Source organism: Papio anubis, chromosome 14 (genome assembly GCF_008728515.1).
Source record: "Papio anubis isolate 15944 chromosome 14, Panubis1.0, whole genome shotgun sequence".
Classification (NCBI taxonomy): domain Eukaryota; kingdom Metazoa; phylum Chordata; class Mammalia; order Primates; family Cercopithecidae; genus Papio; species Papio anubis.
In genome coordinates, this window is record NC_044989.1 from 3455755 (window position 1) to 3481256 (window position 25502).

General features: G+C 47.5%; 2 protein-coding genes across 3 annotated transcripts in view; both read left to right on the forward strand.

The window, feature by feature from the left end:
* The first annotated feature begins 902 nt into the window (after window positions 1-902).
* Window positions 903-7046, forward strand: RPS7 (ribosomal protein S7). Its single transcript, XM_003908230.5, has 7 exons — window positions 903-1048; window positions 1289-1381; window positions 1514-1585; window positions 2193-2336; window positions 3079-3143; window positions 6245-6395; window positions 6934-7046. Exons 2-7 carry the CDS (start codon window positions 1307-1309, stop codon window positions 7009-7011), a joined length of 585 nt encoding a protein of 194 aa, XP_003908279.1. The 5' UTR covers window positions 903-1048; window positions 1289-1306; the 3' UTR covers window positions 7012-7046.
* Window positions 7047-18647: 11601 nt separating this feature from the next.
* Window positions 18648-25502, forward strand: part of COLEC11 (collectin subfamily member 11) — a 49598-nt gene continuing 42743 nt past the window's right edge. The window contains exon 1 of one of the 2 annotated variants that reach the window (XM_009183630.4): window positions 18648-19175. In XM_009183630.4, coding sequence (XP_009181894.1) covers window positions 19103-19175 — 73 coding nt within the window. In that variant the 5' untranslated portion in view covers window positions 18648-19102. The remainder of the gene's footprint in view (window positions 19176-25502) is intronic. The other variant, XM_003908229.5, reaches the window with a different exon arrangement.

A 25502-nucleotide genomic window follows, 5' to 3' on the forward strand; every position in this document is an offset into this window, starting at 1 on the left:
CATTTTTCACAGTGCCTGGCCCACGGCTGAAAGTAACTCTCGCCTGACATTTGACAGAAGAGGAAACTGAAGCTCAGATTAAATTACCTGTCCACAGTGGGATCATTCCAGCACGAGTTTCTCCCTGTCTGGAATGCTCTTCCCCAGGCGATAGACCCTGTGGCTCTTCCGTGTTCCAGGATTCCGGACTTCTTAAAGCATAAATAATCCCTCCCATTTTACTGTTATGTAAGTTATTATAATGTCATTATATAGTCATACTGTTTATGTAATGTCTTCTCCACTAAACTGTAAGCTCCATGAGGGCAAGAGTTCAGTCTGTTCTACTTAATAATTAGCACCTAGTACAGTACTAGCATAGAGCGAAGGCCTCATAATTTTTTAAAATTTATTTTTAGACAGGGTCTTGGTCTGTCGCCCAGGCTGGAGCGCAGTGGTGCAACCTCCGCTCACTGCAGCCTCGACCTCTCACCTCCAGCAATCCTCCCGCCTCGGCCTCCGGAGTAGCTGGGCCTGCAGGCGCGTGACACCATGACCGGCTAATTTATTTATTTATTTTGGTGGACATGGGGTCTCGCCATGTTGCCCAAGCTGGTTCCTGAGCTCAAGTGATCCTCCTGCTTCGGCCTCCCAAAGTGCTGGGATTACAGGCGTGAGCCTCAGCGCCCAGCCAAGTTAGCCTTTTTTAATCGTCCTGTCTCCGGAGGTTGCCGAAGTTGGTTTTCTTCGGCCTCCTTCTCTCGTCCAGGCCCAGGGCTGGGACGAGGCCAGTTCCCGCCTGCAACCTGCATTGAAGATAGGAATCTTGGGAGCCGGCACCGGAACGCTCGGAAACGGCACCAAAGTACGAATCCTACGGCGGAAAAGCGTTACCAAGACACTCGTCCCCGGAGCCGCTTCCTGGGACTGTCTAGCCTTCTACCGCTTCTCAGTGATGTTCCGGTTTCCGCCCTTCTCCTCGCGCTGTTTACGCCTCTTCCCTTCCGCCGCCAGAGTTTGACGTGCTCTCGCGAGATTTGGGCCTCTTCCTAAGCCGGCGCTCGGCGAGGTAGGTTGGCGGCCTGTTCTCGGGCCGAACTTTTCTTCTTACATGGAGGAAAACGCCTTTTGGAGTCAGGCCCTGGAGCGGCGGGCCTTGCTCACCGGGTGGGGATACAGCCGATTACCTGCCCTGTGTCCTCCGATGGCTTCTGCGGGGCGAGCGGGGCCTGGCCGGGGGGTGCGGGCGGGAGGGCGAGCCGGCGGCGCCCGCAGCCCGGCCGCGTAACGCAGACCGCTGTGCCTTCAGTTCTCCCAGGAGAAGACCATGTTCAGTTCGAGCGCCAAGATCGTGAAGCCCAATGGCGAGAAGCCGGACGAGTTCGAGTCCGGCATCTCCCAGGTGAGAGGGTTTCCTTGGGGTCTGGGGCGGGTGGAGGCGCCCCGCCTGGGAGGGAAGGCGGTCGCGTGGGTGCTGGGCCCGGGCTGCTGGGACGCGCGCTGAGGGTCGGCCCTGCTGTTCGTTGCTTCTCAGGCTCTTCTGGAGCTGGAGATGAACTCGGACCTCAAGGCTCAGCTCAGGGAGCTGAATATTACGGCAGCCAAGGTAAGCTGGCGCCCCTCGGCTGGGAGGGAGGTGCGGCGCGTCTCGGCGCGCAGTGCCTGGGAGGGTTGTTAGATGACCCGGGTTACGGTTGAGGACGACTTGCCGCCTGGCTGCCTAACCTGAACTCGGGTTCCGCTGTGCTGTTTGCCAGTGATACCGCCCAGGTGCGGGGAGGGGGGTTGCAGATACTCTGCATTTGAAGCTGTGCACGTGCGGGCGGTGGAGAAACGTGGAGTAGAGAGGGCCAGGGCCGGTTTCGGACCTTACTTGTCCTTACTTAGTTATAAATACAGCGAAGAGCTATGGGGAGCTCCCAGGATGCAGACTTCTCTACACTTAGCCCGGAGTTGCCGCATGCGGGGGTGCAGAAGTGGCAGTGATTGGCCTCCTGGCCTGGACAGTCTCCGTTCCTGGAATAAGGAAATGTGAATGTTGGAGAGAGATGAGAACATCTCCGAAGGGTGCATATATCATTAACTCAAAACTATTATTAGTTTGTAATGCAGCTATGGTGTTAGTGATAAGGTTTTCTTAGTCTCTAATTTGACCACAACGTTTACTTTTTTGCTTTCTGAAGCAATTAACAAATGGATTTTTTTTTCTTTAGGAAATTGAAGTTGGTGGTGGTCGGAAAGCTATCATAATCTTTGTTCCTGTTCCTCAACTGAAATCTTTCCAGAAAATCCAAGTCCGGCTAGTACGCGAGTTGGAGAAAAAGTTCAGTGGGAAGCATGTTGTCTTTATCGCTCAGGTATCTGTTCTGTTGCAGCACGTTTCTGTTTGTGAATTTTGCTAAAATTGCTTGTATTTAGACCGCATTGGTAGTTGGAGTCATGAAAACAATCCTTTTAGGAATCCAAATGGGCAGAAAGAAGTACAGGCGGAGCGTGGTGGCTCACGCCTGTAATCCCAGCACTGGGAGGTGGAGGTGATTGGATCACTTCAGTGACCTGGGCAACATGGTGAGACCCTGTCTACAAAAAATAGAAAAATAAGTTTTTAAAAGACGAAGTGCACTCTTTAGGAGCCGAAACAAATCTGTGAAGTGACAGACTGCTGTGTTTTGAGTTACGAAAATGATTTCCCATATTTAAAATTCTACAAGTCTTGTGGGTTGCTTACAGAGATGATCAAACTAAGAAATCTGTTACAGTTCGGATCTGGCATTGGTGCAAACTGAAGTCTTTGGGGAATGAAGTGCCAGGATTGATCAGGAATAAAAGTAGTATTCTGGGTCAGTAGGCATGGGGAAAGGCGTGTCTGGGAGGTTTTTTTCCGCTGGCATATTAGTAGAGGCTGTGGATTCTGAATGAATGAGTCAAGAATCAGCAAGTAACTCCATAGAACGGTTTCCTCAGGATCTGAGTTGTTTAGCTTTCTTGAACTTTGAACTTACCCTGCCATTCTTGCTTTTAAAGCAGTATGACAGTTTTAGTTTTTTGTCAATTTAAGGTCTTTTTTCATTTTGTTGCATGATAATTTTTACCTTACAGAGGAGAATTCTGCCTAAGCCAACTCGAAAAAGCCGTACAAAAAATAAACAGAAGCGTCCCAGGAGGTGAGTATTTTAGTAGTTTCAGAAATGTGTATAATCCTCTTATTAACAACTCTTAATTTGTGTAAGTTATAACTTATAAAAACAGATGTTCAAGTGGGAATTTTTGAGTAGCAGTATTTGCTTTCCTCTATAGTTGCACATGGTATGTTTTAGAATTCTAGATGTAAAAACATACATGTATTCACATAGCCATTGTATGTCTAGTAGGTCAGTGCTGTCACAAGATGAGATGATTTCCTCCGATTATGTGTGCACAGGATAGGAATGATGAGACGGAAATCATTAATTCTGTGTGATAAAGCCTGCTAGACATAGTTGACGTGAGCTTGGATTTATCTTTGATTTTTATTTTTGCTGTGGATTGGAAGTAAAAAATGTAGGTGGATTTGGGCGATAACATCACAGGTTAAAATATCATTGCAGCTGATGGAAAATGATTTATGAACTTGATTGACTTACAGGTTATCTGGCATAAACAAATATTGGTAGTTGTCTTCTTAAACTAGATCTTTTGTTATTTTGTTAGTCTCTGATTAGTACGTTGTTCTACAAATGTGAACTATTAAATCCCTGTGGACTTTTACCTAGGGATGAGTTTAAGAAAAAAAAATTCTAGTTATGCCTATACCCTGTGAAATGTATAATTTGTATTGTTATCCTTAGTGGATGAGAAAACTGATTAAAGGCTGGGATAATTTGCTCATTGTAGCTAATACTAGTAATCCTAAGAATTTTTTTTTTTTTTTTTTTGGTGACAGAGTGTTGCTCTGTTGCCCAGGCTGGAGTGCAGTGGCCGGATCTCAGCTCACTGCAAGTTCCACCTCCCGGGTTCACGCCATTCTCCTGCCTCAGCCTCCCGAGTAGCTGGGACTGTAGGCGCCCACCACCAAGCCTGGCTAATTTTTTGTATTAGAGACGGGGTTTCACCATGTTAGCCAGGGTGGTCTCGATCTCCTGACCTTGTGATCCGCCTGCCTCGGCCTCCCAAAGTGCTGGGTTTACAGGTGTGAGCTACCGTGGGTGGCGTTTTCTTTTGTTTTTTTTAAACTCAGCCTTGTTTTGAAAACCACTAGGAAATAGTGTTGGGAATCTAGCAATGTGTTACCGTATTGAACTGTGGTCTGTGGAAAGGTAGGTGCCAGGTTTTGTAGAACTTGAATTCTATGGCTTAGTACTTTGAAAAACTTTTATGGACAGAGCGGCATAAGAATTTAGGATTTTTTTTTTCCCTAAATCATGACACTTAAAGAGGGTTTTGGAAACTCAGTTCTGAGAACCTGAGTTAGGAAACGAGTATAAAAACAGTCGCTTTGCTTTCCACACAGCCAAAGGACTGTTCCTCAAACCCATAGCTTTAATTCCCCTCAGTACAAACCTCTGTTTTCCAAATTTTCTCAAGACAGTGGCTTCAGTGTTTCTAGTGGGGCCTAGTCTGTTGAAAGCCTTCCCTCGTCCGCGCTAAGCCTAGCTGGTAGGTCATAGTGATTCCACTTTTTCCAATCCGGCTTCCTGCTTTCCGATTTATTTTCCCTATTCAGTAGAGCTGTCTTTGTCTAACTCAGGTTAAATGCTGAAATTGATACAGTTTTGGGTATAGCAGGGTTTTTCCTCTGAAGCACTCCAGTCCCTGTGGTTTGTGATGATTGAGTTGTTCCTTTGCTCCCCATTTTAAGAGTTGGTAGATAACTTTGGAATCTAATTTCCATATTTGGGTGCTTTCCTAGTATTGTAAGAATATGCTTAATGAATGAGTCGCAGCGAACAATCCATTTGTCTTGATTTGCTTTCTGAAAGGTGATGAGGGTTTTGGGAAATGGACTTTCTTCAAGTTTTTGCCCTTTGTGGCTGTGAAATATTAAGATGTTGGGAGTAAGAAGATGTTAACTGTGTATATGGGCGCTGCCAGATAGGAAATCCAAATGAGTAGACTATAGTGTCATTGTTAGCTACAGTGGGGTGAGACCTAGACAGATAACTGTATACAAGGCAGCTCCATAAATGCCGAAACAAAGAGCTGTCTCTTGACTTACTCCTGATGTCTCATGGTACATGGTAGCTGCCCCAAAAGCTTGCAATTAATTGAAACTTCTCATTTGTTGAGTGGCAGGTAGGTAGATTTTGAACTTGATAGTGATACTCAGATGAGGAGCAAGATTCCACTGGCAGTTTTCGTGATGCTGATGGGTTAGAAATTGAAGACCCACATGTGCCGGGAGGGGCAGCTATCCTAGAGCTGGTGATAGAACAGTGCCTGGGGGCGGAAGATTGCCTCATTTGATCCTAGAGAACAAGGAGTTTGGAAGATATCTTGGAAGTCTAGGAGAGCTCTTGAAGAGTCTTTTATGTAAATTATGTGATCATATCAATTTTTTAGAAAGATTATCTTGACATTGGAAGGGGGTGGTTTTGGAGATAGATGAGCAGGAGTGTTAAGGTTATTGTAGTGAATTAGTTGAGAAATGATACAAGTGAAAATAAAGATGTATAAAAGACATCACTGGCCGGGCGCGGTGGCTCAAGCCTGTAATCCCAGCACTTTGGGAGGCCGAGACGGGCGGATCACGAGGTCAGGAGATCGAGACCATCCTGGCTAACACGGTGAAACCCCGTCTCTACTAAAAAATACAAAAAACTAGCCGGGCGAGATGGCGGGCGCCTGTAGTCCCAGCTACTCGGGAGGCTGAGGCAGGAGAATGGCGTGAACCCGGGAGGCGGAGCTTGCAGTGAGCTGAGATCTGGCCACTGCACTCCAGCCTGGGCGGCAGAGCGAGACTCCGTCTCAAAAAAAAAAAAAAAAAAAAAAGACATCACTAACCACATTCCCTAGAGATGGTCACTTACTGCCTTGGTGAGTTTGTCGTTTACCCCAGAGTAACATTTAAAATTGATTGAGCTTTTGAGATAAGTCAATAAGCTATTACCGTATTCTAGGTAGGCAAAGGCTTTAGTTTGGTACGTGAAATATAACAAGCTTGTTTGAAAATGAGTGTTAATTTGACTTGAGGAACCTGGGTTTTACATTTTCATTTTGACTTCAGGTGCCTTCTGGAGTTGAGAGGGCAGGCATTTTGTGTTGCTTACCTTTTTAACTATTCTTTCAGCCGTACTCTGACAGCTGTGCATGATGCCATCCTTGAGGACTTGGTCTTCCCAAGCGAAATTGTGGGCAAGAGAATCCGCGTGAAACTAGATGGCAGCCGGCTCATAAAGGTTCATTTGGACAAAGCACAGCAGAACAATGTGGAACACAAGGTAATAGGTTGACATTTATCATGGACAGGTTCAGCCACAGTGAGAGTAGATTTTAGAGTAACCAGTCTCCATGTGCCACCAGAGCAATGACTGTAGTAAACTCAGGACTAGTTCTTTTACCCGCACTTCAGCCTGCTCTACTTTGGATTATATGTCAGGTTTTAAATGGAGAATTTAAAGAATTGAACACTTGAAATTGTCTGTACCTTTTGGAAGTAGGCTCTTTTAGTTAGGCTGTATATTCTTGGTGAGTTAGGGGTGGATGGTGATAGATCAGTGTCTTGGGGGGACATAACCATGTGGGTGACTGGTGGGGTCCCCTGGTGGCTTCCCGGTGCATTGGTGTAGAGTCCTGTCCCACAACATTGGAGAGGAGCTTGTCCATGGTTATAAGACTGCTACGGACATGTGCGTATTCCTTCTCAGTACTTAGTTGCTGAGGAGAAAGACCATACAGGGCACAATTTCATGAAACTAATAGGTTTTAAGCTGAGTGTGTATTTCAGAGTTTTGTGATGAATTCTTTCTTTTCTTGTAGGTTGAAACTTTTTCTGGTGTCTATAAGAAGCTCACAGGCAAGGATGTTAATTTTGAATTCCCAGAGTTTCAATTGTAAACAAAAGTGACTAAATAAAATATATATTCACAGTACTGTGTTTCAGTTATGTTTTTCAAAATTCCGGATTCATGGATGTGCAGCTGTCTTCACTATCAGTGGCGTCCTGTGTTGGGCCGGAGGGTTTCAGCAGGAGGGGTGTGTGCGCCAGCAAGCTTGATGCCCGTGAGGCTCCGCTTGTGTTCAGCGGTACAAGTGTCATCACATGATGCTGCAGAAATAGCTGAATATTAGCACTTTTGCATGGTTCAAACTAAAAATATACCTGGTACTTTTTTTTTTATTGTGATATATGTAAAATTTACCATAGTACCCATTTTTAAGTTTACAGCTCAGTAGCCTTAAGTATGTCTACAAAGTTGGGAAACAGAACTCTCAAACTTTTTCATTCATCTTGTAGAACTGAAATTATCCATTAAACCAACACCTCCACTTCCCATTCCGTCCGATTTGTTGAATTTTTTATACATAAATTCATGTTAGGTGTGAAGTGGACTTTCACAAGTTAAATGTAAGAGTCTGATTAATAGATTTAGTAGATGCTAAGTGGTGTGTAAACTTGGGTAGTCCATTTCCCCACTTCCTTCGTTTTCCAGTTCATCAAATGAAGGCCCTGGGGGAGTGAAAGCCCCGAAGTGAGGACCCTGGTGTGGTGTCTGGTGACTAGCTGGACCAGGTCTTTGTAGAGTAGAGCAGATGTCTTATTAGAGAATTAGTTCCTCCGTTTTGGCTTTATGCCAGATTGCTTACAGTTATTAATAAGCCTTAACATTACCTTGTAAAATTTAACCTTCCTGCTTTTACAGGGTGACGAGACAATCTTACTGAACAGTCCCCCAAATAATACGTTTTACATCAAATTACACTCCTACAGGTAGACTAATTCCGGGAGGCCTCCGAGGCGACACAATAGTATTTTCCCATTTTGCAGATGAGGGTCAGGCCTCGTGGGAGTAGAACTGTCAGGCTCCCGATGCGGAATTCACATGGTAGGGCAGGCGCACTGGATGTTTTCAAAGCTTTGGCAGGTGCTCTTGACCATACTTGGCTGAGGCCTTTGTAGGTGAGCGAGTAGTGAGGAAGGTGAAGAAGGTGCCCGTTAAGCAGTTACCAAGGCTGGCCCTTTATCCTCAGTAGTCCATAGGTCCCTCCCCCATTTCCGCTGTCTCCCCTCCTGCTCCCCCATCCCGGACAGGGATTGTCTTGGTTTCTCTGGAATGAGTTGTTTACTTAGGCTTAGGGTGCTGCAAACCTATTCTCACCCTTCTCCAGCACGGAGCCCCGTTCTCTCCCCATCCCCCTGTTTCCTGGCTATCTGTGTTCAGTGGCTTTTTGGGAGACTTCATCTCTGTCATCTCAAACATTTAGTGTATTGGAATTCACAGATTCACTGGTTTGGGAAACAAGATTTACACAGGCTGTCCTAGAATGTTATGCATTTTCCTTTTAAAAAGTGTTCTGGGCGAGGTGTGGTGGCTCACTCAATGCCTGTAATCCCAGCACTTGGCGAAGCTGAGGCGGGCGGATCACCTGAGGTCAGGAGTTTGAGACCAGCCTGGCCAACATGGGAAAACCCCGTCCCTATTAAAAATTCAAAAATTACTCGGGAGGCTGAGGAGAATTGCTTGAGCCCAGGAGATGGGAGTTTGCAGTGAGCCGAGGTGTCGCCACTGCACTCCAGCCTGGGTGATACGAGCGAGACTTCATATAAAAAAAAAAAAAAATTTTTTTGAATTTCTTGATTTCCTCCAATACCAGTGGCTCTCAGTAGCATACCTAGTAGACATTAAAAAACCATCTCCAGGAAAAGAGGAAACTTTATGTGAGAAAACAGTTGTGTTTTGAAATCAGTGTAAGGAATGAGCTTATTTTCAGATGTCCATTGGGAAATGCTTCCATTTTAGGTGAAAGTTACATTGACCTGTAAGGTATCAGTAACATAAAAACTCAGAATATCCTTACCTATTTAAGATGCTTAGGAAGAGTCTCAGTTGGCTTTGAATCTATTTGTTAATAATCCCTTCTAATTACTTGGCAAGAACAAAGACGACCAGAATACCAAAAAAGATGGAAAATTTTGGTCGATTTTTCAGCAAAAACTTCACATTTGCTAGATAGGAAGCACAGCCAAAGATTGGGGGACTGTTCAGATGCTTCTGTCCACATCTATCTTTGTAAGGGGTCTTAAAAAAAAAAAAAAACCCCTCGTAGTGGAAGTTTTCTGTCATACTCAAAAGTATAACAGAATCAGTAGTGGGGCTCTGTCCTATCACCTAGTTTGAGCAGGTACTGATATGTTACTAATCTTGTTTCATCTATTCTCACCCTTTATTTGCTGGAGATTTTTGAAGCAAATTCTAAACATACCACTTAAGAACCTTTTAGCTGTGATAATTATTAAAATCAAGTGCCAAACTTAAAACTAGATTTGAAATTGTTATAGCAAAGTATAACAATCATTGCTTTCACTAAAATTAATACCTTGGTGAACAAAAAGACTTAGATATCATTCCTATTGTTACTCATTTAAAACTTATGTGTTTTTATAACATACATACCCTATTAGTACTGTGGTGCACTCTGTATTAACTACACATTGGAGGTACTCAAAAGTTTTAGTTGGGGTGCACAATAGAAGAGTTTGGGGCCTAGTGTGCTAAACACGCACAATTTTCATCTGTAAACTTTGTCAAGAAAGCTTAAGTATATCTTTTTTTTGTCAAGACAGCTTAAATATATAGAATATTTTTGAAAGGTAAATACAAACTTTTTCATGATTGTGTTGAACAACAATTAGATAGTAAGCCTGCAGGCATGTGTATGCATTTGCTATGGGAAGTAATGGTGGTTTTAAAAAATCCTCCTGGCCGGGCGCAGTGGCTCAAGCCTGTAATCCCAGCACTTTGGGAGGCCGAGACGGGTGGATCACGAGGTCAGAAGATCGAGACCATCCTGGCGAACACAGTGAAACCCCGTCTCTACTAAAAAATACAAAAAACTAGCCGGGCGAGATGGCGGGCGCCTGTAGTTCCAGTTACTTGGGAGGCTGAGGCAGGAGAATGGCGTGAACCCGGGAGGCGGAGCTTGCAGTGAGCTGAGATCCGGCCACTGCACTCCAGCCCGGGCGACAGAGCGAGACTCCGTCTCAAAAAAAAAAAAAAAAATCCTCCTTTTCCCTTCTAGTTACATTAGTCCAGCCTTTGTGATTCATACAACATGGTAAAGGAACCAGAGAAGGTATACAAAGTCACACAGTTCTTAAGTAGTACAGCATCTTGAATGTTTTCAGGCACTGAGATGATACTAGGTCCGTAAAGCGGGTATTAGACTTGATATTTATTAAAATGCATAGCAGGACAATGCAACTACAGCCTAGTGAAAGACATTTCAATGACGAGGTGGGCCTGGTTCCTAAGATTCCTGTTACTGCTGGATGAGCTGTTGGAAATGCTTTAACTCCATGGAATTTTCTCACTATAATCAATAGCAGCAACAGTGGGTGAGTGACTGTAATGAAGTTTAGTCTGAATGCCTCTAGCAATCACATTTTACTCAAAATGCTATACAGATAAAATCAGGGCTGTGCTCTGTAATAACACTTAATGAGGCCACCGTTAAAGTTAGTGCGCTGTTAATTGTCTGCATCTAAAATGGCCTAAGCTTCCTCTTGAAAATAGAATAAATCACTCCTTACTCAACTTTTAGATCATTATCTGACAGAACTCCCTTACCATTCTGCCAGTTTTATTCCCAACTGTGTTCTCTGGCACGCTGCAAGCTTGTGACAGTACCTGACCGTTCCACTCAGGGACCCTGAAAGCAGCGCTGACCACGTCGTAACCTGACATGGCTAAGTCTTTGCCTAAAGCTCTTGGGGAGTTTGATGTGGTGGGTGAGGAGTCACTCCCTGTGTTTGGTTGTGGCCTGAAGATGAGCTGCATCCTTCCTCCCTGGACCTCAGGTTTCCCACTGGGAAATGAAAGGGTTAGCCTGGGCTAGCTGAGTCTGAGGGTCCCTCTAATTCTGAAAGTCACTGACTAAGTAATATAAGTTTAAAGAATCCACAAATATAGACAAGTTATCAGAGTATTTAGCACTTAGTAAAGATGAATGAATGTGTTTTCTTGTCCTTGAAAACCAAACTAGTTACAGATTTTATTTTTTTAAGACAAGGGTCTTGCTCTGTCACCCAGGTTGGAGCGCAGAGGTGCGATCATGGCTCAGTGCAGCCTCAAACTCCCCGGCTCAAGCGATCCTCCTGCCTCAGCCTCTTGAGTAGCTAGTACTATAGGCGTACACCCAGCTAATTAAAAAAAAATTTTTTTTTGTAAAGATGGGGGTCTTGCTAGGTTGCCCAGGCTGATTTTGAACTCCTGGGCTCAAGTGAGCCTCCCTCCTTGGCTTCCCAAAGTGCTGGAATTACAGGCATAAGCCAGCATGCCTGGCCCGAGGTTAACTTGATTTTCAGTTTTAAGGCCTGTGCAGGAACAGGAGCTTCTAGTGTGGCAGACAGTTGGGGGTGGGTAGGATGGTGTCTGGGGACTCCAGAACAGCTCCTGTGTATTCACTGAATGTCGGTCCATATGGGTCAGGCACCAGGGCAGACTCTTGAAGGGATTCACTCAGATCCTTACAGGGACCCTAGGAGGTAGGCAGTGGTTCCCCACACTTGGGAAGTGTTGGAAAGGAGAACACTGAGGTCCCACCAGCAGCTATGGCATTGGCAGCTTTAGGGTGGGGCCCAGCCATGTGTTTTAAGTTTTCCAGTCGATTCTGATGCAGGTTCAAGTTTGAGGACCTCTGATAGCTGACTCCCTAATAGTCTCAGAGGATACAGTGGTGGGGCCCCGCCCTCATGCGCCCAGGCAAGGAGGCTGTGATCCGGATCTCACGCCTGTGCTCCCGTTCTCACGCCTGTGCTCCCGATCTCACGCCTGTGCTCTGAATCTCACAGCTGTGCTCCCGATCTCACGCCTGTGCTCCCCATCTCACGGCTGTGCTCCCGATCTCACGCCTGTGCTCTGGGTCTCACGCCTGTGCTCCCCATCTCACGCCTGTGCTCCGGATCTCACACCTGTGCTCCCGATCTGATGTCTGTGCTCCGGATCTCACGCCTGTGCTCCCGATCTCACACCTGTGCTCCCGGACAGCCCTGGAGTGGCATGGGGAGAGACCAGCGCCAGGGAGAAGACGGAGGCCCAGCCCCACACTGCTGAGGCGGGAGGCCAGCGGGGCTCCGCTGTGTCAGGGAACACAAGGACGGGGAGAGGTGGCTGCCGTTAATGTCCTCATGGACAATGTCCCAGAGATTTGGCACACGCACTGTGTGACCCCAGTGAGAATTCCCATCCAGAGACAAGCAGGGTTTTCATCCGGCTCCTGCTGTCCAGTTTTCTGAGTTATCTTTGAGAAATGTAAATACAATTTGGAATTTGCGCCAGAGTCTTGTCCTGGCCCCCTGAGAAGGTCAGGGTTTACGAGGCAAAAGGCTCTTCCCAGCAGCCACGACTTAAACGCTCTCATGAAAAAGCTGCAGGGAAGAGAGGAAAAAGGAGGAGGGGGAAGGCCTCCTGGCCCTTCTGTTCCCAATGCAGGTGTGAACACGGTTCAGAGTCTAACCGCGCTTCCCATGTAGTGTACTCGAAATGGGAAGTTAAATCATCACTTATTTATGTAACTGAGAGTAATTATCAGCTTATTGGCATATATTTTTTTGAAGTCCTTAACATTTCAGGAACACAAAAACAAATGGAAAACACCCACGTCAGCTGTGAAACAGAAGCCAGGCAGTTGGGTCTTGGGGGGTTCCGTGTGGACCTTGCTAGCTTGCTCGGTGACAAGTGCAGCTTTAGTGCGAGGGGCCCAGACTCTGACTGGCAGGTTCTTCGTGAACTGCAATCTTGGGCAAGGTCTCTCATTCGTGAACTCTGAATTGGGGGTGATAACTCCTTGTTCTGAGGGTAGCTCTGAGGCCTCCAGAGGCCTCCATTAGTGAGTGGTCGTGAATGATCCTAGCTGGCACTGGGTTCTACACACGGTTCCGTCCTCTTCACCCGTTTGCATCCTGCACAGGCAGAGGGGATGGCTGCCCAAAGGACATGATGTGATGGGCCTGGCCTGGGCACACTGTGCTCCGCACCCCACTTCAGACAACAGAGGCAGAGTCACCATGAGGCCAGTAAAGATCCGGCTGGAGAGGCCTTAGCATTGAGTTCTGTGGTCATATATTTTTATAAAATTAGCACAAATAAAATATTAAGCACAAGGAGTGAAGACCGCTATCTGGTCCCTCTGTCACAGCCTCCTGCCGAGTGGTGCCGACACGGCCCAGGCATCTTTGGATCCTGCTGAGGGTTTCCCCACCTCGGCACTGTTAGCTTTTGGGGCTGGAGCGCTCTGTGCTGTGGGGCCATCCCATGCATTGTAGGATGTTTAGCAGCAGCTCTAGCCTCTCCCACTGGAAGCCAGTACCGTCTCCCCAGTTGTAACAACTAAAAATGTCTTCTGTACATTGTCAAATGTCCCTGAGCCTGAGGGGTGGGGACAGCAAACTGAAGTTGAGTTGGGGTTATATTATTTTGGATTTCACCTGGATATAGTCGGTGGTTCACAGTGTAGGAGGAGGTCATGAGCTACAAATTGGTCAGTGGTGTGGTCATTTCAAAGACTAGGATTACCCTGCACAAAACAAACCAAAACCCAAACATTGAAATACCTGAAATCAAACACCTAGTATGTGAAAGAAAACTGATAGAGGTTTCCCCAGCCTTGACAACCATCCAAAAAATATTCATGACATTACTGATAAAGGCTTGTGGAGCTGAAGTAAACTGTTTTGAAGCTACCAATAATAAGACATTTAATAACCATGCAAGATAGAGCAAATACTGAGTCATCTTCTGTTCTTTCTATAGATATTTGTGTTCATGGGAGCAGGCAATGAAAGAATATACAGCCAACTAATATAGAAACATAAGGGCTCGTCGCTACTAAAATACAAAAAATTAGCCAGGCACAGAGGCTCACACCTATACTCCCAGCACTTTGGGAGGCCAGGGTGGGTGGATCATGAGGTTAGGAGATCGAGACCATCCTGGCTAACGCGGTGAAACCTCGTCTCTACTAAAATACAAAAAATTAGCTGGGCGTGGTAGTGGGCACCTGTAGTCCCAGCAACTTGGGAGGTTGAGGCAGAAGAATCGCTTGAACCCAGGAGGCGGAGCTTGCAGTGAGCTGAGATCACACCACTGCACTCCAGCCTCGGCAACGGAGCGAGACTCCATCTCAAAAAAAAAAAAAACAAAAAAAAACCCCAAAACATAAACAAAAACATAAGGGCTATAAGGCAGCTTTTTACAAACTAAACTTTTATTAACATCTAGAGATAATTATAGATTCACATGCAGTTGTAACAGAGATGCTGTGTACTTAATTTCCCCAAAGGCAGCATCTTGTGAAACTGCAGGACAGTCTCCCAGCCAGATACAGGGATGTGCCTCGCTGCAGTCACCACGGGGACCCCACACGGCGCCCTCCTATAGCACCCCCTTCCCTCTGCCCCACTTCCTCCTGAATCCCTGGCAACCGTGGGTCTGTTCTCAGTTTCTGTAGTTTGGCCATCTCAAGAGTGTTGTGTAAAGACAATCATACAGTAAGGAGCCTTTTGGGATGGTATTTTTCATGAGTAGAGTCCCTAGTTCCTACAAGGTGCTGCATGGGTCGATGGTGGGTTCCTCTTTGTGACTGGGTCGCGTTCCATGGCAGGCATGTGCCACAGTCTGTTTAACCATTCACCTGGTGAAGGATGTCCAGGCTGATTCCTGTTTTGGGATATTACAAATAAAGCTGCTATAAACCTTGGTGTACAGCAAGCTTGTCCAACCCGCAGTCTGGGGGCTGCATGTGGCCCAGGATGGCTTGAATGTGGCCCTACACAAATTCGTACGCTTTCTTAAGACATCATAAGTTTTTTTGCTTTTTTTTTTTTTTTTTTTTTTTTTGCTCATCAGCTATTGTTAGTGTATTTTATGTGTGGTCCAAGGAAATTCTTCTTCAATGTGGCCCGGGGAAGCCAAAAGACTGGACAGCCCTGGTGCGTGTGAACACACTTTCCACTTCTCTGGAATAATTCCTGGAGTGCAGTGCCTGGGTGGTAGTGTGGTTGTATGTTTAGTTTTCTGAGGCTCTCCTGGACTTTTCCAGTGTGGCTGCTCTTTTCTTTTTTTTTCTTTTCTTTTCTTTCTTTTCTTCCTTTCTTCCTTTCTTCCTTTCTTTCTTGAGACTGAGTCTCGTTCTGTCATCCAGGCTGGAGTGCAGTGGTGTGATCTCAGCTCGCTGCAACCTCCGCCTCCTGGGCTTAAGCGATTCTCCTGCCTCAGCCTCCAGAGTAGCTGGGACTATAGGCATGTGCCACCATGCCTGGCTAATTTTTTATTTTTAGTAGAGATGGGGCTTCACCATGTTGGCCAGGATGATCTCGATCTCTTGACCTCGTGATCCGCCCGCCTCGGCCTCCCAGAGTGCCGGGAGCACAGGCCTGAGTCACCGCGCCCAGCTGGCTGCACCATTTCAAATTGCCCCATTTCCCCTCATGCCAGCATTTGGTGTTGGGATTTTGTTTTAGCCACCTTGATAGACATGTAGTGATAGTTCACTGTGGGTTTTGTTTGCATTTCTCTAATGGCTAATGGCGTTGAACATCTTTTCATGTGCTTATTTGCCGACTGTGTATCCTCTTTGGTGAAATGTCTTTTCATGTTTTTGCCCATTTTCTACTTAGGCAGTTTGTTATTTTCCTGTTAAGTTTCGAGACTTCTTTCTGTATTCCCGACACTCTTCTTTGCTGGGATTTGTGGCTGACAGACGCTTCCTCTCATCCTGTAGCTTATCTTTGCGTCTTCTTCACGGTGTCATTTGTAGAGCAAAAGGTTTTAATTTTGGTGAAGTTCCACTGATCAGTTATTGCTTTTATAGATTGTACTTTGATATTAGACTATCAAAGAATGATTTGCCTAGCCTTAGATCCTGAAGATTTTTCTTCTGTGTTTTTTTCTAAAAGTTTTGTAAGTTTACATTTCACATTGAAGCCCATGATCTATTTTGAGATAGTTTTTGTATGAGGTGTGGGGCTTATATTGGGGTTCATCATTTTTGCCTATGGACATCCAGTTGCTCTGGACCGTTCATGGCACCCGCTGTCTTCCCTCCACTGAATTGCTTTTGTACTTTTGTGAGAAAGCAGTTGAGTGTATTGGTGTAGACCTAGTACCGGGCTCTCTGTTCTGTTCCATTGTATAGTGTCTTAGAATTGGGTAGATTGATTCCTCCTACTTTATTCTTTTTCAAAATCGTTTTAGCTATTCTAGTTCCTTTCTCTTTTCATAAACATTTTAGAATAGCCTTGTCTATATCTACAACAATTATTGTTACGATTTTGATAGAAATTGTGTTAAGCTCTTATTGTGTATTAACTTGGGGGAAAATCGACATTTTTACTCTGTTGAGTCTCCTAATCTATACTTTATTTTATTATTTTTGAAACAGGGTCCCACTCTGTCACCTAGGCTGGAGTGCAGTGGTGCTATCTCAGCTCACTGCAATATCCACCTCCTGGGCTCAAGTGATCCTCCCACCTCAGCCTCCTGAGTAGCTGGGACCATGCTACTATGCCCGGCTAATTTTTGTATTGTTTTTGTTAGAGACAGGGTTTCACCATGTTGCCTGAGCTGGTCTTGAACTCCTGAACTCAAGTGATCCTCCCACTTCAGCCCCGCAAAGTGCTGAGATGACAGGCATGAGCCACCATGCTTGGGTGAGTCTCCTAATCTATAAAGACGATGTGTTTCTCTATTTATTCCGATCTTTTTTGAGGTTTTCAGCAGCATTTTGTAGTTTTCAGCACGTAAGTTCTATGTATGTTTTGTTAGATTTACACCTAAGTATTCCTTTTTTAAAGCAATTGTAAATGATATTATTTTGAATTTTGGTGTCTATGAATTCATTGCTATTTTGTAGAAATCTGCTTGATTTTTCATTGTTTATTTTTATTTTTATTATTTGTTTTGAGACAGAGTCTCACTCTGTCACCCAGGCTGGAGTGGAATGGCGTGACCTCAACTCACTGCAACCTCTGCCTCCCGGAGTCAAGCGATTCTCCTGCCTCAGCCTCCCGAGTAGCTGGGATTGCAGGCATGTACCACCATGCCTGGCTGATTTTTGTATTTTTAGTAGAGACAGGGTTTTGCCTTGTTGGCCAGGCTGGTCTCGAACTCTTGACCTCAGGGGATCTGCCCACTTGGCCTCCCAAAGTGCTGGAATTATAGGTATGAGCCACCACGTCTGGCCTACTTGGTTTTTTAAATATTGCCTTGTATCCTGTCACCTGTTGCACTGATTTAATAGTTTCCAGGAGCTCTTTTCTGTAGACTCTTGGATTTTCTAAGGAGACAACCATGTCATCTGCAACAAGGGACAGTGTTATTTTATTTTTCGAATCTACACGCTGTTTATTTCCTTTTTGTGCCCTGCTGGTGTGCCTAGAACTTTAGCACTGCATTGAGTAAGAGGTGAGAGTGGACACCCTTGCCTTGTCTTAATCTCAGGAAGGAAACATTCCATTTTTGCCCATGAGGTATGATGTTAGCTGTGGCTTTGCCTTTAAAAGATGATCTTTATCAAGTTGAGGAAGGTCTCCTGCACCTACTTTTCTCAGAGTATTTGTCATGACAGGTGTTGGTTTATGCCAAATGCTGTTTCTGCATCAATTGACATATTCGTGTGATTTTCTTTGTTAGCTTGTTAATGGGTTTTTATCAAAGGAGCTTTGACTATTGACATAGCCACATATTCCTGGATGAAACCCCATTTGGTCATAGTTGATAAATCTTTTTCTATATTACTGAATTCTGTTTGTTTATATTTTATTAAGGATTTTCTCATCTATATTCATGAGGGTTATTGGTCTACAGTTTTTTTGTTCTGTCTTTGTCTGGTTTTGGTATCAGGGTAATAATCAACTTTATAAAATGAATTGGTAAATATTCCCTCCTCTTCTATTTTCTGGAACAGGATGTGTAGAATTGGTGTTAATTTTTCTTAAACGTTTTGTAGCCTCTCCATCTGGCCCTGAAATGTCTTTCTGGGGAGTGTTTAAATTGCAAGTTCAATTCCCTTCCTTGGTATAGGGCTATTAAATTATCTGTTTCATGCTGAGCATGTTGTAGTTTGTGTTTTCATGAAGTGGTTCATTTTGTCTAAATTGTCAAATTTATGTATAACTTTAATCATACATTTAAAATAATCCATTATGTTTCCTGAATTTTATTATTTGTGTGAAATTTGTTTTTACATTTTTATTTTATGAGTTTTCAGTCTAAATAAACATTCACCTTTGAACCTAGCTTCCTATGATTGTAATTTTATACGTATCTTTTTCTTAAATAAGGTTCCTCTATCCCCCAAAACGTGCAAGATTCAGGCTGCACAGAAGCTGGATCTATCCAGCCCCTGACTAGGATTTGTTTCTGGCATTAAATGAAACTTGTCTTTAAATGAAACTTAAATGCGTGGAGTGAGTTTCCGGACTCAGGTGTAGCCAGGTCTCCACAGGCCGTGGTCAAGCTCTTACTGCCTTCTGAAGCGAAATCCCCTGTGAACAGAGGACAGGAGCTCAGTCAGCTGCACTGGTTTCTGTCTGATTGGTGCCAGGTGATGAGCGTCCCTCCTCTTCATGCTCTTCTGAATGTCTACAGTAGTCCTGCTTATTTTTTCAAAACACGAAAAGAAAGAAGAGAAAGCCAAAAAAGAAACAAGATTGGGGTGTCTGGGTTGGAGAGTCAGGGGTGGAGAGTCAGCAGGGGCACCTCCAGGAGGGTCCTGCGCCCACCGCGAAGCCGGCCTGGGGAGTTCCTGGCGCTGCCGGCGTTCCCACACTCCCCAGGCCACCCTGCGGCACGGGGCGCAGCGCAGACAGGAAGCGGCCCTAGATAAGGCTGCGGCCGGCCGGGCGGCCTGATTTGCTGGGCTGCCTGATGGCCCAGGCCGAGGCTTCTCCCTGCGCCTGAGACCGCGGCCGCCTCTCTAATTAGCAGCCATGAGGCGCCTGGGGCAGTGTCCTCGCGGGCCAGCGACGGACGGGACGCCGCGTTCGCCCAACGCGTGCTCAGGTAGGAGACGCTGCCCGGGGCTGCAGCTGAGGGTTTCACGGGGGCGAAGACAGTGGAGAGGGGAGGCAGGCAGGGTTCCAAACGGGGCGCCACGTGGGCTCCGGCTGAGCGAGGAGAATGGGAATCTGCCCCTAGATTCAGGCAAAAACGATTGAGTCTCAATAAATCTGGCACCAGAGTTCCAACGTTGGATTCGTTCCTGGCGGAAATTCGTGGAGCCTGTTGATGAGATGGGTTCAGACCCATGAGAGTTACTGGAAGATGGAGTCACCCTCTTGGGTGGCAGATTTCAAAGCGCCCAAGGCCCAGAGGGCGAAACAGTCTTTGCTAATTCCAAACCTCAGTTCAGTACTTGGTCGCACAACCTGAGGATTGTTCCTGAGCCTGAGCGGCGTCTGAGGGGTCAGGGGACAGCAGCCACCACTGCTCCCAGGGACCAGTGGCTCTGTGTTGGGCTCAGGAACGGGGATCAGAGAGGTGGGGGGAAGGTGGGCCTTGGGGTGGCAACTTTCAAGGGAGGGACTTTGAGTTCAGATGGGGTCGTGTAAAACCAGGTGGGGTCATCTTGTCTCCAAAATTGGAAAGGAGGAAAGTTCCCTAGGGCAGCCGCCTCCTGCCTGGATGCCTTGCACTAGGAACTGGCTGTCTTTTTAGAGCTAAGGTGATGTGGCCGTTCTCAGTGTAAAGATGAACGTTTAAAGCCATTGCATGTGGGTAGCCGGAATTTTGATTTGGTGGGAAACACTTTGCCTGTGGTAGGCAGAGCACTGCCCCAATCTTTCACAGCTATTTGATTGTACTTACAATTTTGAAAAATCCATGCACCAGAGAAGACAGCACACCGGTAATGTGCTGTCTGCTGGGGGAACGTAAGAGGGGAGAGATCCCTTCTTACTCTGTGCTCTTGTTAAGAAGCTAAGAGGAGCGTGTGCTGTTGTGGGGTGGAATCCACACAGAATCCAAGCTGCCCCAGAAGGTGCTCTGTCACTGCAGGGATGGAAACACCGCAGCGGGGTTGGGGCAGTCGCCAGTGAGATGGGCCTCCTCGTGCTTCAGGGATGTGGTTCTCACGGGGCATTTTGTGGTGCCTGTTTTTTTTTTTTTGCTGGGCATTGCTGAAGTTACTTAACAAAAATGTAGAATAGCATGTTTGGCAACTGAAGCCATGATTTTTTCCCATTGTCTATTTCATTCTTTTTTTTTTTTTTTGAGATGGAGTCTGGCTCTGTTGCTCAGGCTGGAGTACAATGGCACGATCTCGGCTCACTGCAACCTCTGCCTCCCAGGTTCAAGTGATTCTCCTGCCTCAGCCTCCTGAGTAGCTGGGATTACAGGTGTGCATCATGGTGACCGGCTAATTTTTTGTATTTTTAGTGGAGAGGTGGTTTCACCATGTTGGCCAGGCTGGTCTCGAACTCCTAACCTCAGGTGATCCACCTGCCTTGGCCTCCCAAAGTGCTAGGATTATAGGTATGAGCCACAGGGCCTGGCCCCATTGTTCATTTCATTTTTAACATGTATTTCTTCTCAGGATTCCACGTTTAACCCCCTCCCACTGCTTGTCAAGTCTGCCCCTTCCATTGATGGGAAGGCTCTAAGCGTCTTGGGCCCTGGCTGGGAGATAAGGATGTTGTTCTTAAAGAGGTCCTGGGGGTAGCTGTGGCTTCTCCGTTTACAGAATGGAATTCCTGTTCTAAGAAGACAGTCAGAGGGTGAGACCTCTGGGAAGCAGAGACTCCTTCGGGGGCCTGTGTGCCCTCACCCTGTGCCTACCTGCCATGGTTCCTGCTGTGCGTCTGAGAGCGCCCTGATGCAGGGCCTGTGTCTCCTCTGTGCCCATAGGCCTAGATGGGGTCTGTCGCAGGAAAGTGGACAGAAACTCTCTGAATGGGCAGCGGGGTCAGTGAATGAGTGGAGTGAGTGAAGGCATGAGAAATCCCCGCCTGGGCTGCTCCGGGGATAGTGGATGAGTGAAGTTAGTGAAGGCATGAGAAGTCCCGCCTGGGCTGCTCCGGGGTGAGTGAAAGAATGGAGTGAAGGCACAAGAAATCCTGGACTGGGCTGCTCCGGGATCAGCGGATGAGTGTGAGTGAAGGCACGAGAAATCCCGGACTGGGCTGCTCCGGGATCAGCGGGTGAGTGTGAGTGAAGGCACGAGAAATCCCATCTGGGCTGCTCTGGGTTTCTCCGCTCACTGCTCACCCCTTTTCTTGGGAGATGGAGCCTGATCATTGTTGAAGCCACTCGGAACATATGCGGAGTGAGGGCAGTAAAAGCCTTGCTGAACACCTGTTTATACCTGAACAGAATCATTTCTAGCTAGAGAGGAAATTCCCATGTCAGCCTTTGATTCCTGAGATATTAAAAAAAAAAAATCTAAACCCAGTTTGCATCCAACAAACACTGAGAAGTAAGGTTTGACTTGCGCACTGAGTGGGTGGGGAGCAAGAGTTTACTATTGCTCTCAGAAGCCACATACCACAAAGAGCCAAAATACTGCTGCTCAGGCAGCAGCCGGGAGACTATGGTTATGAGCCCAGTGGACCAGCATGTATGGCTACAAACCTTGTGGTGCCCCTTGTTTTGACATTTTATTTTTATTTTTTATTTTAATTTTATTTTCTTTATTTCATTTTTTTTTTTTGAGACTGAGTCTTACTCTCTCACTCAGGCTAGAGGGCAGTGGTACGATCTCCGCTCACCACAACCTCCACCTCCTGGGTTCAAGCGATTCTCCTGCCTCAGTTTCCCGAGTAGCTGGAATTCCAGGCAACCGCCACCACGCCTAGCTAATTTTTGTAGTTTTAGTAGAGATGGGGTTTCACCATGTTGGCCAGGGTGGTCTCAAACTCCTGACCTCAGGTGATCCGCCCGCCTCGGCCTCCCAAAGTGCCGGGATTACAAGCGTGAGTCACTGCGCTTGGCACATTTCAACATTATTAGAATTTCAGGACAATGACAGCAGGGCAGTAACCCACATCTGCAGACTGCCTGCCCTGGAAATACTTCGTAGACATTAGATATAATAAAGATTCGGAAACGTGGAAACACCACAAGGAGAAGAGCAGAAGGCTCTATTTGTGAACTTTCGTTCTGTTGTTTGTTCCTTTATTCACTCATTCATTTGTTCACTCAGTTTGGTGCCTGCTCAACTGCAGGCTTCTGCATGCTCAGAGACCTATACGAAGCTGTAGCTTGCACAGATCACTCACGCGTGGACCCAAGCCTGCAGGGAACAAGGAAGGTGGGAGGAGTGAAGTCAGCTGGTGGGAGGAGTGAAGTCCGCTGGTGGGAGGAGTGAAGTCCGCTGGTGGGAGGAGTGAAGTGTGCTGGTGGGAGGAGTGAAGTCAGCTGGTGGGAGGAGTGAAGTCCAAGCTGGTGGGAGGAGTGAAGTCCATGGTGGGAGGGTGAGCAGCTGGTGGGAGTGAAGTCCGGCTGAGGTGGGAGGAGTGAAGTCACGCTGGTGGGAGGAGGTGAGAGGTGTGCTGGTGGGGGTGGGGGGCTGGTGGGAGGAGTGAGGGGTCCACTGGTGGGGAGGAGTGGGGGTCAGCTGGGTGGGAGGAGTGGGGGTCACTGAGGTGGGAGGTGGGGGTCAGCTGGTGGGAGAGTAGAGTCAGCTGGTGGGAGGAGTGAAGTCAGCAGGCAGTCAATTAAGCTGGTGGGAGAATAATTCAAGCTGGAGGGAGGGAGGATGGCAGGTGGAGGGAGACGATCGCTGGGCGAGGAGGAATGAGGCAGGTAAAGCAGGTGGGAGGAGTGCAGTCAGCTAAGGTGAAAGTCATTTGGTGGGAGAGTGAAGTCAGATCAAACATGGTGGAGGAATAGGTATGGTGGGAGGATGAAATCTGGGTGGAAGGCCGGGAGTGAAGGTGGCTGGGGCAGATGAGCCAAGTGCTGGGCAGGAGGTGAGAGGTGGTCACTGGGCACGGGAGGCAAGCTGGGAGTAGGAGGTCAGCTGAGTGGGAGGAGTGAGAATCCACGTGGTGGGAGGTGGGGGTGTGCTGGTGCTGGGAGAATTGGGGAGTCGGCTGGTGGGAGGGAGTGAGTCCCACTGGTGGGAGGGTGGGGGTCAGCTGGTGGGGTGAAGTCCACTGGTGGTGGGAGGAGTGAGAGGGAGGTCAGCTGGTGGGAGGAGTGAAGTCGCTGGTGGGAGGAGTGAAGTGGGAGGAGTGAGGAGTCAGAGGTCACGCTGGGTGGGAGAGTGAGGAGTCAGTGCGCTGGTGGGAGAAGTGAAATCCGCTGAGGTGGGAGGAGTGAGGGAGTCAGTCCGCTGGTGGGAGGAGTGAGAAGTCGATCCAGCTGGTGGGAGAGTGAAGTCAGCTGGTGGGAGGAGTGAAGTCCACTGGTGGGAGGAGTGAAGTCGAAGTCAGCAGGTGGGAGGAAAATCTTTGTAGTAGGAGGAGTAGAAGTCAATAGTGGGAGGTGAAGATGGGAGGAAATGAAGTCAGTCGCTGGTGGAAGGGAGTGATCAGTCGTCCGCTGAGTAGGAAATCGCCAGGTAAGGAGATGAGAATCCCGCTGAGTGAAGGAAGTGAGAAGTCGCTGGTGGGAGGATGAAATCCGCTGAATGGGAAGAATTGAAGTCAGCTGGTGAGGGAGTAGAAGTCCGCTGGTGGGAGAGTGAGAATCGCTGAGTGGGAGGAGTGAAAGAGATGCTGGGTGGGAGAGTGAAGAGATCGCTGGTGGGAGTGAGGTGGGAGTGAAGTCGCTGGTGGGAGGAGTGAAGATGGTGAAGTGAAGTCAGCTGGTGGGAGGAGTGAAGTCAGGAGATGAAGTCGGGAGGAGTGAAGTCAGTCAGCTGGTGGGGAAGATGAAATCAGTCCAGACCGGGGAAGAAGTAAGGACAGCTGGTGGGAGGGAGTGAGAAGTCAGTCAGCTGGTGGGAGGAGTGAAGTCAGTCCGCTGGTGGGAGGAGTGAAGTCAGCTGGTGGGAGGAGTGAGAGTCCACTGGTGGGAGGAGTGAAGTCAGTCAGCTGGTGGGAGGAGTGAAGTGTGCTGGTGGGAGGAGTGAAGTCCGCTGGTGGGTGAAGTCACTGGTGGGAGGAGGAGTGAAATCAGTCGGCTGGTGGGGAGGAGTGAAGTCCAGTCAGCTGGTGGGAGGAGTGAAGTCCGCTGGTGGGAGGAGTAGAGTCACGTGGTGGGAGGAGTGGGGGTCGCTGGGTAGGAGTCCCTGGGTTTCAGCACAGTTGTATATTGTTCTACTATCCACGTGAGCACAGGGGAGCAGGGTGTGGGGTCTCTACAGGGGAGCAGCGGGTGCGGGGTGTGGAGAGGAGGCTGGAGGCGGACTGTGGGTGGGGGTGTGGAGAGGAGGCTGGGGCGGACTGTGGGTGGGGGGTGTGGAGAGGAGGCTGGAGGCGGGCAGCCGGTGAGGGGTGTGGAGAGGAGGCTGCAGGCCTGGTGGTGGAGTTGGGGCCGATTGTTCAACTCCATATTGCATTGTCTTTATCGTGAGGAACTGTAATAACGTACAAGGTTGTTTTGGGAATTAAATCAGATGTGTGTCCACATTTGGTATACAATGTATATTGACTCCTTGTTCTCTCCATCAAAAACCTATTTTTAAAAATCCCTTATGTCATGACTGAAGGAGGAAGGTGGGCCCTTCCTTTGAGGCATGGGGAAAGGGTAGTTGGGCAGAAAGAGGAAAGCAGCCAACAGTGCTGGGAAGCCCTGGATTTCAGTCCCACCCTCACCACACACTAGTTACGCAATGCTGGGAAGGGTTCTTAATTTTTCTTTTCTTTGGCTTCCTCATCTGTGACGAGGACCTGATAGTGCTGATCTCTGTGCAGTGTGTGGGAGTTATTTTCCTCTAACCCAGTGGACATTCTGCACCCCTATCCTTTACAAAGTCATTTCTGCAAGGGGCTCTGTAGGAAGAAGCCAGGTCCTCATGTGGTGCACGATGACCCACACTGCAGGATGGCACTGAATGGAAGCAGGTTTCCCTGTGCCCATTCCGTGGAGAATTGACTAACGCAGAGGCACTGGGCGGGGCGCAGGTGTTCTCAGATGAGGAACCCTGGCTTCCAGCGCTTTCCCTGGGCTGGGAGCCCATGCATGTGATCACAGTAGGATCAGGAGCTGCCATTCGCTGAGCATTCACTGTGTGCCACACTGGGTCACGGTGCCACGCGCATTAATTACCTCTGCTATCCCTTCAAATAGCCTATCTCCACATTAAGAGAAGGGCAGGGGCTTGCAAAGGGCATGTGGTATGGCCAAGGTGCTGGTAAGTAGTTCAGCGGATTTGTAGCTATCCCTCACCCACTGCACTCAGGATGCCAAGTCCCCGGAGGTCTCTGGGCAGTGCCATGGCCCCTC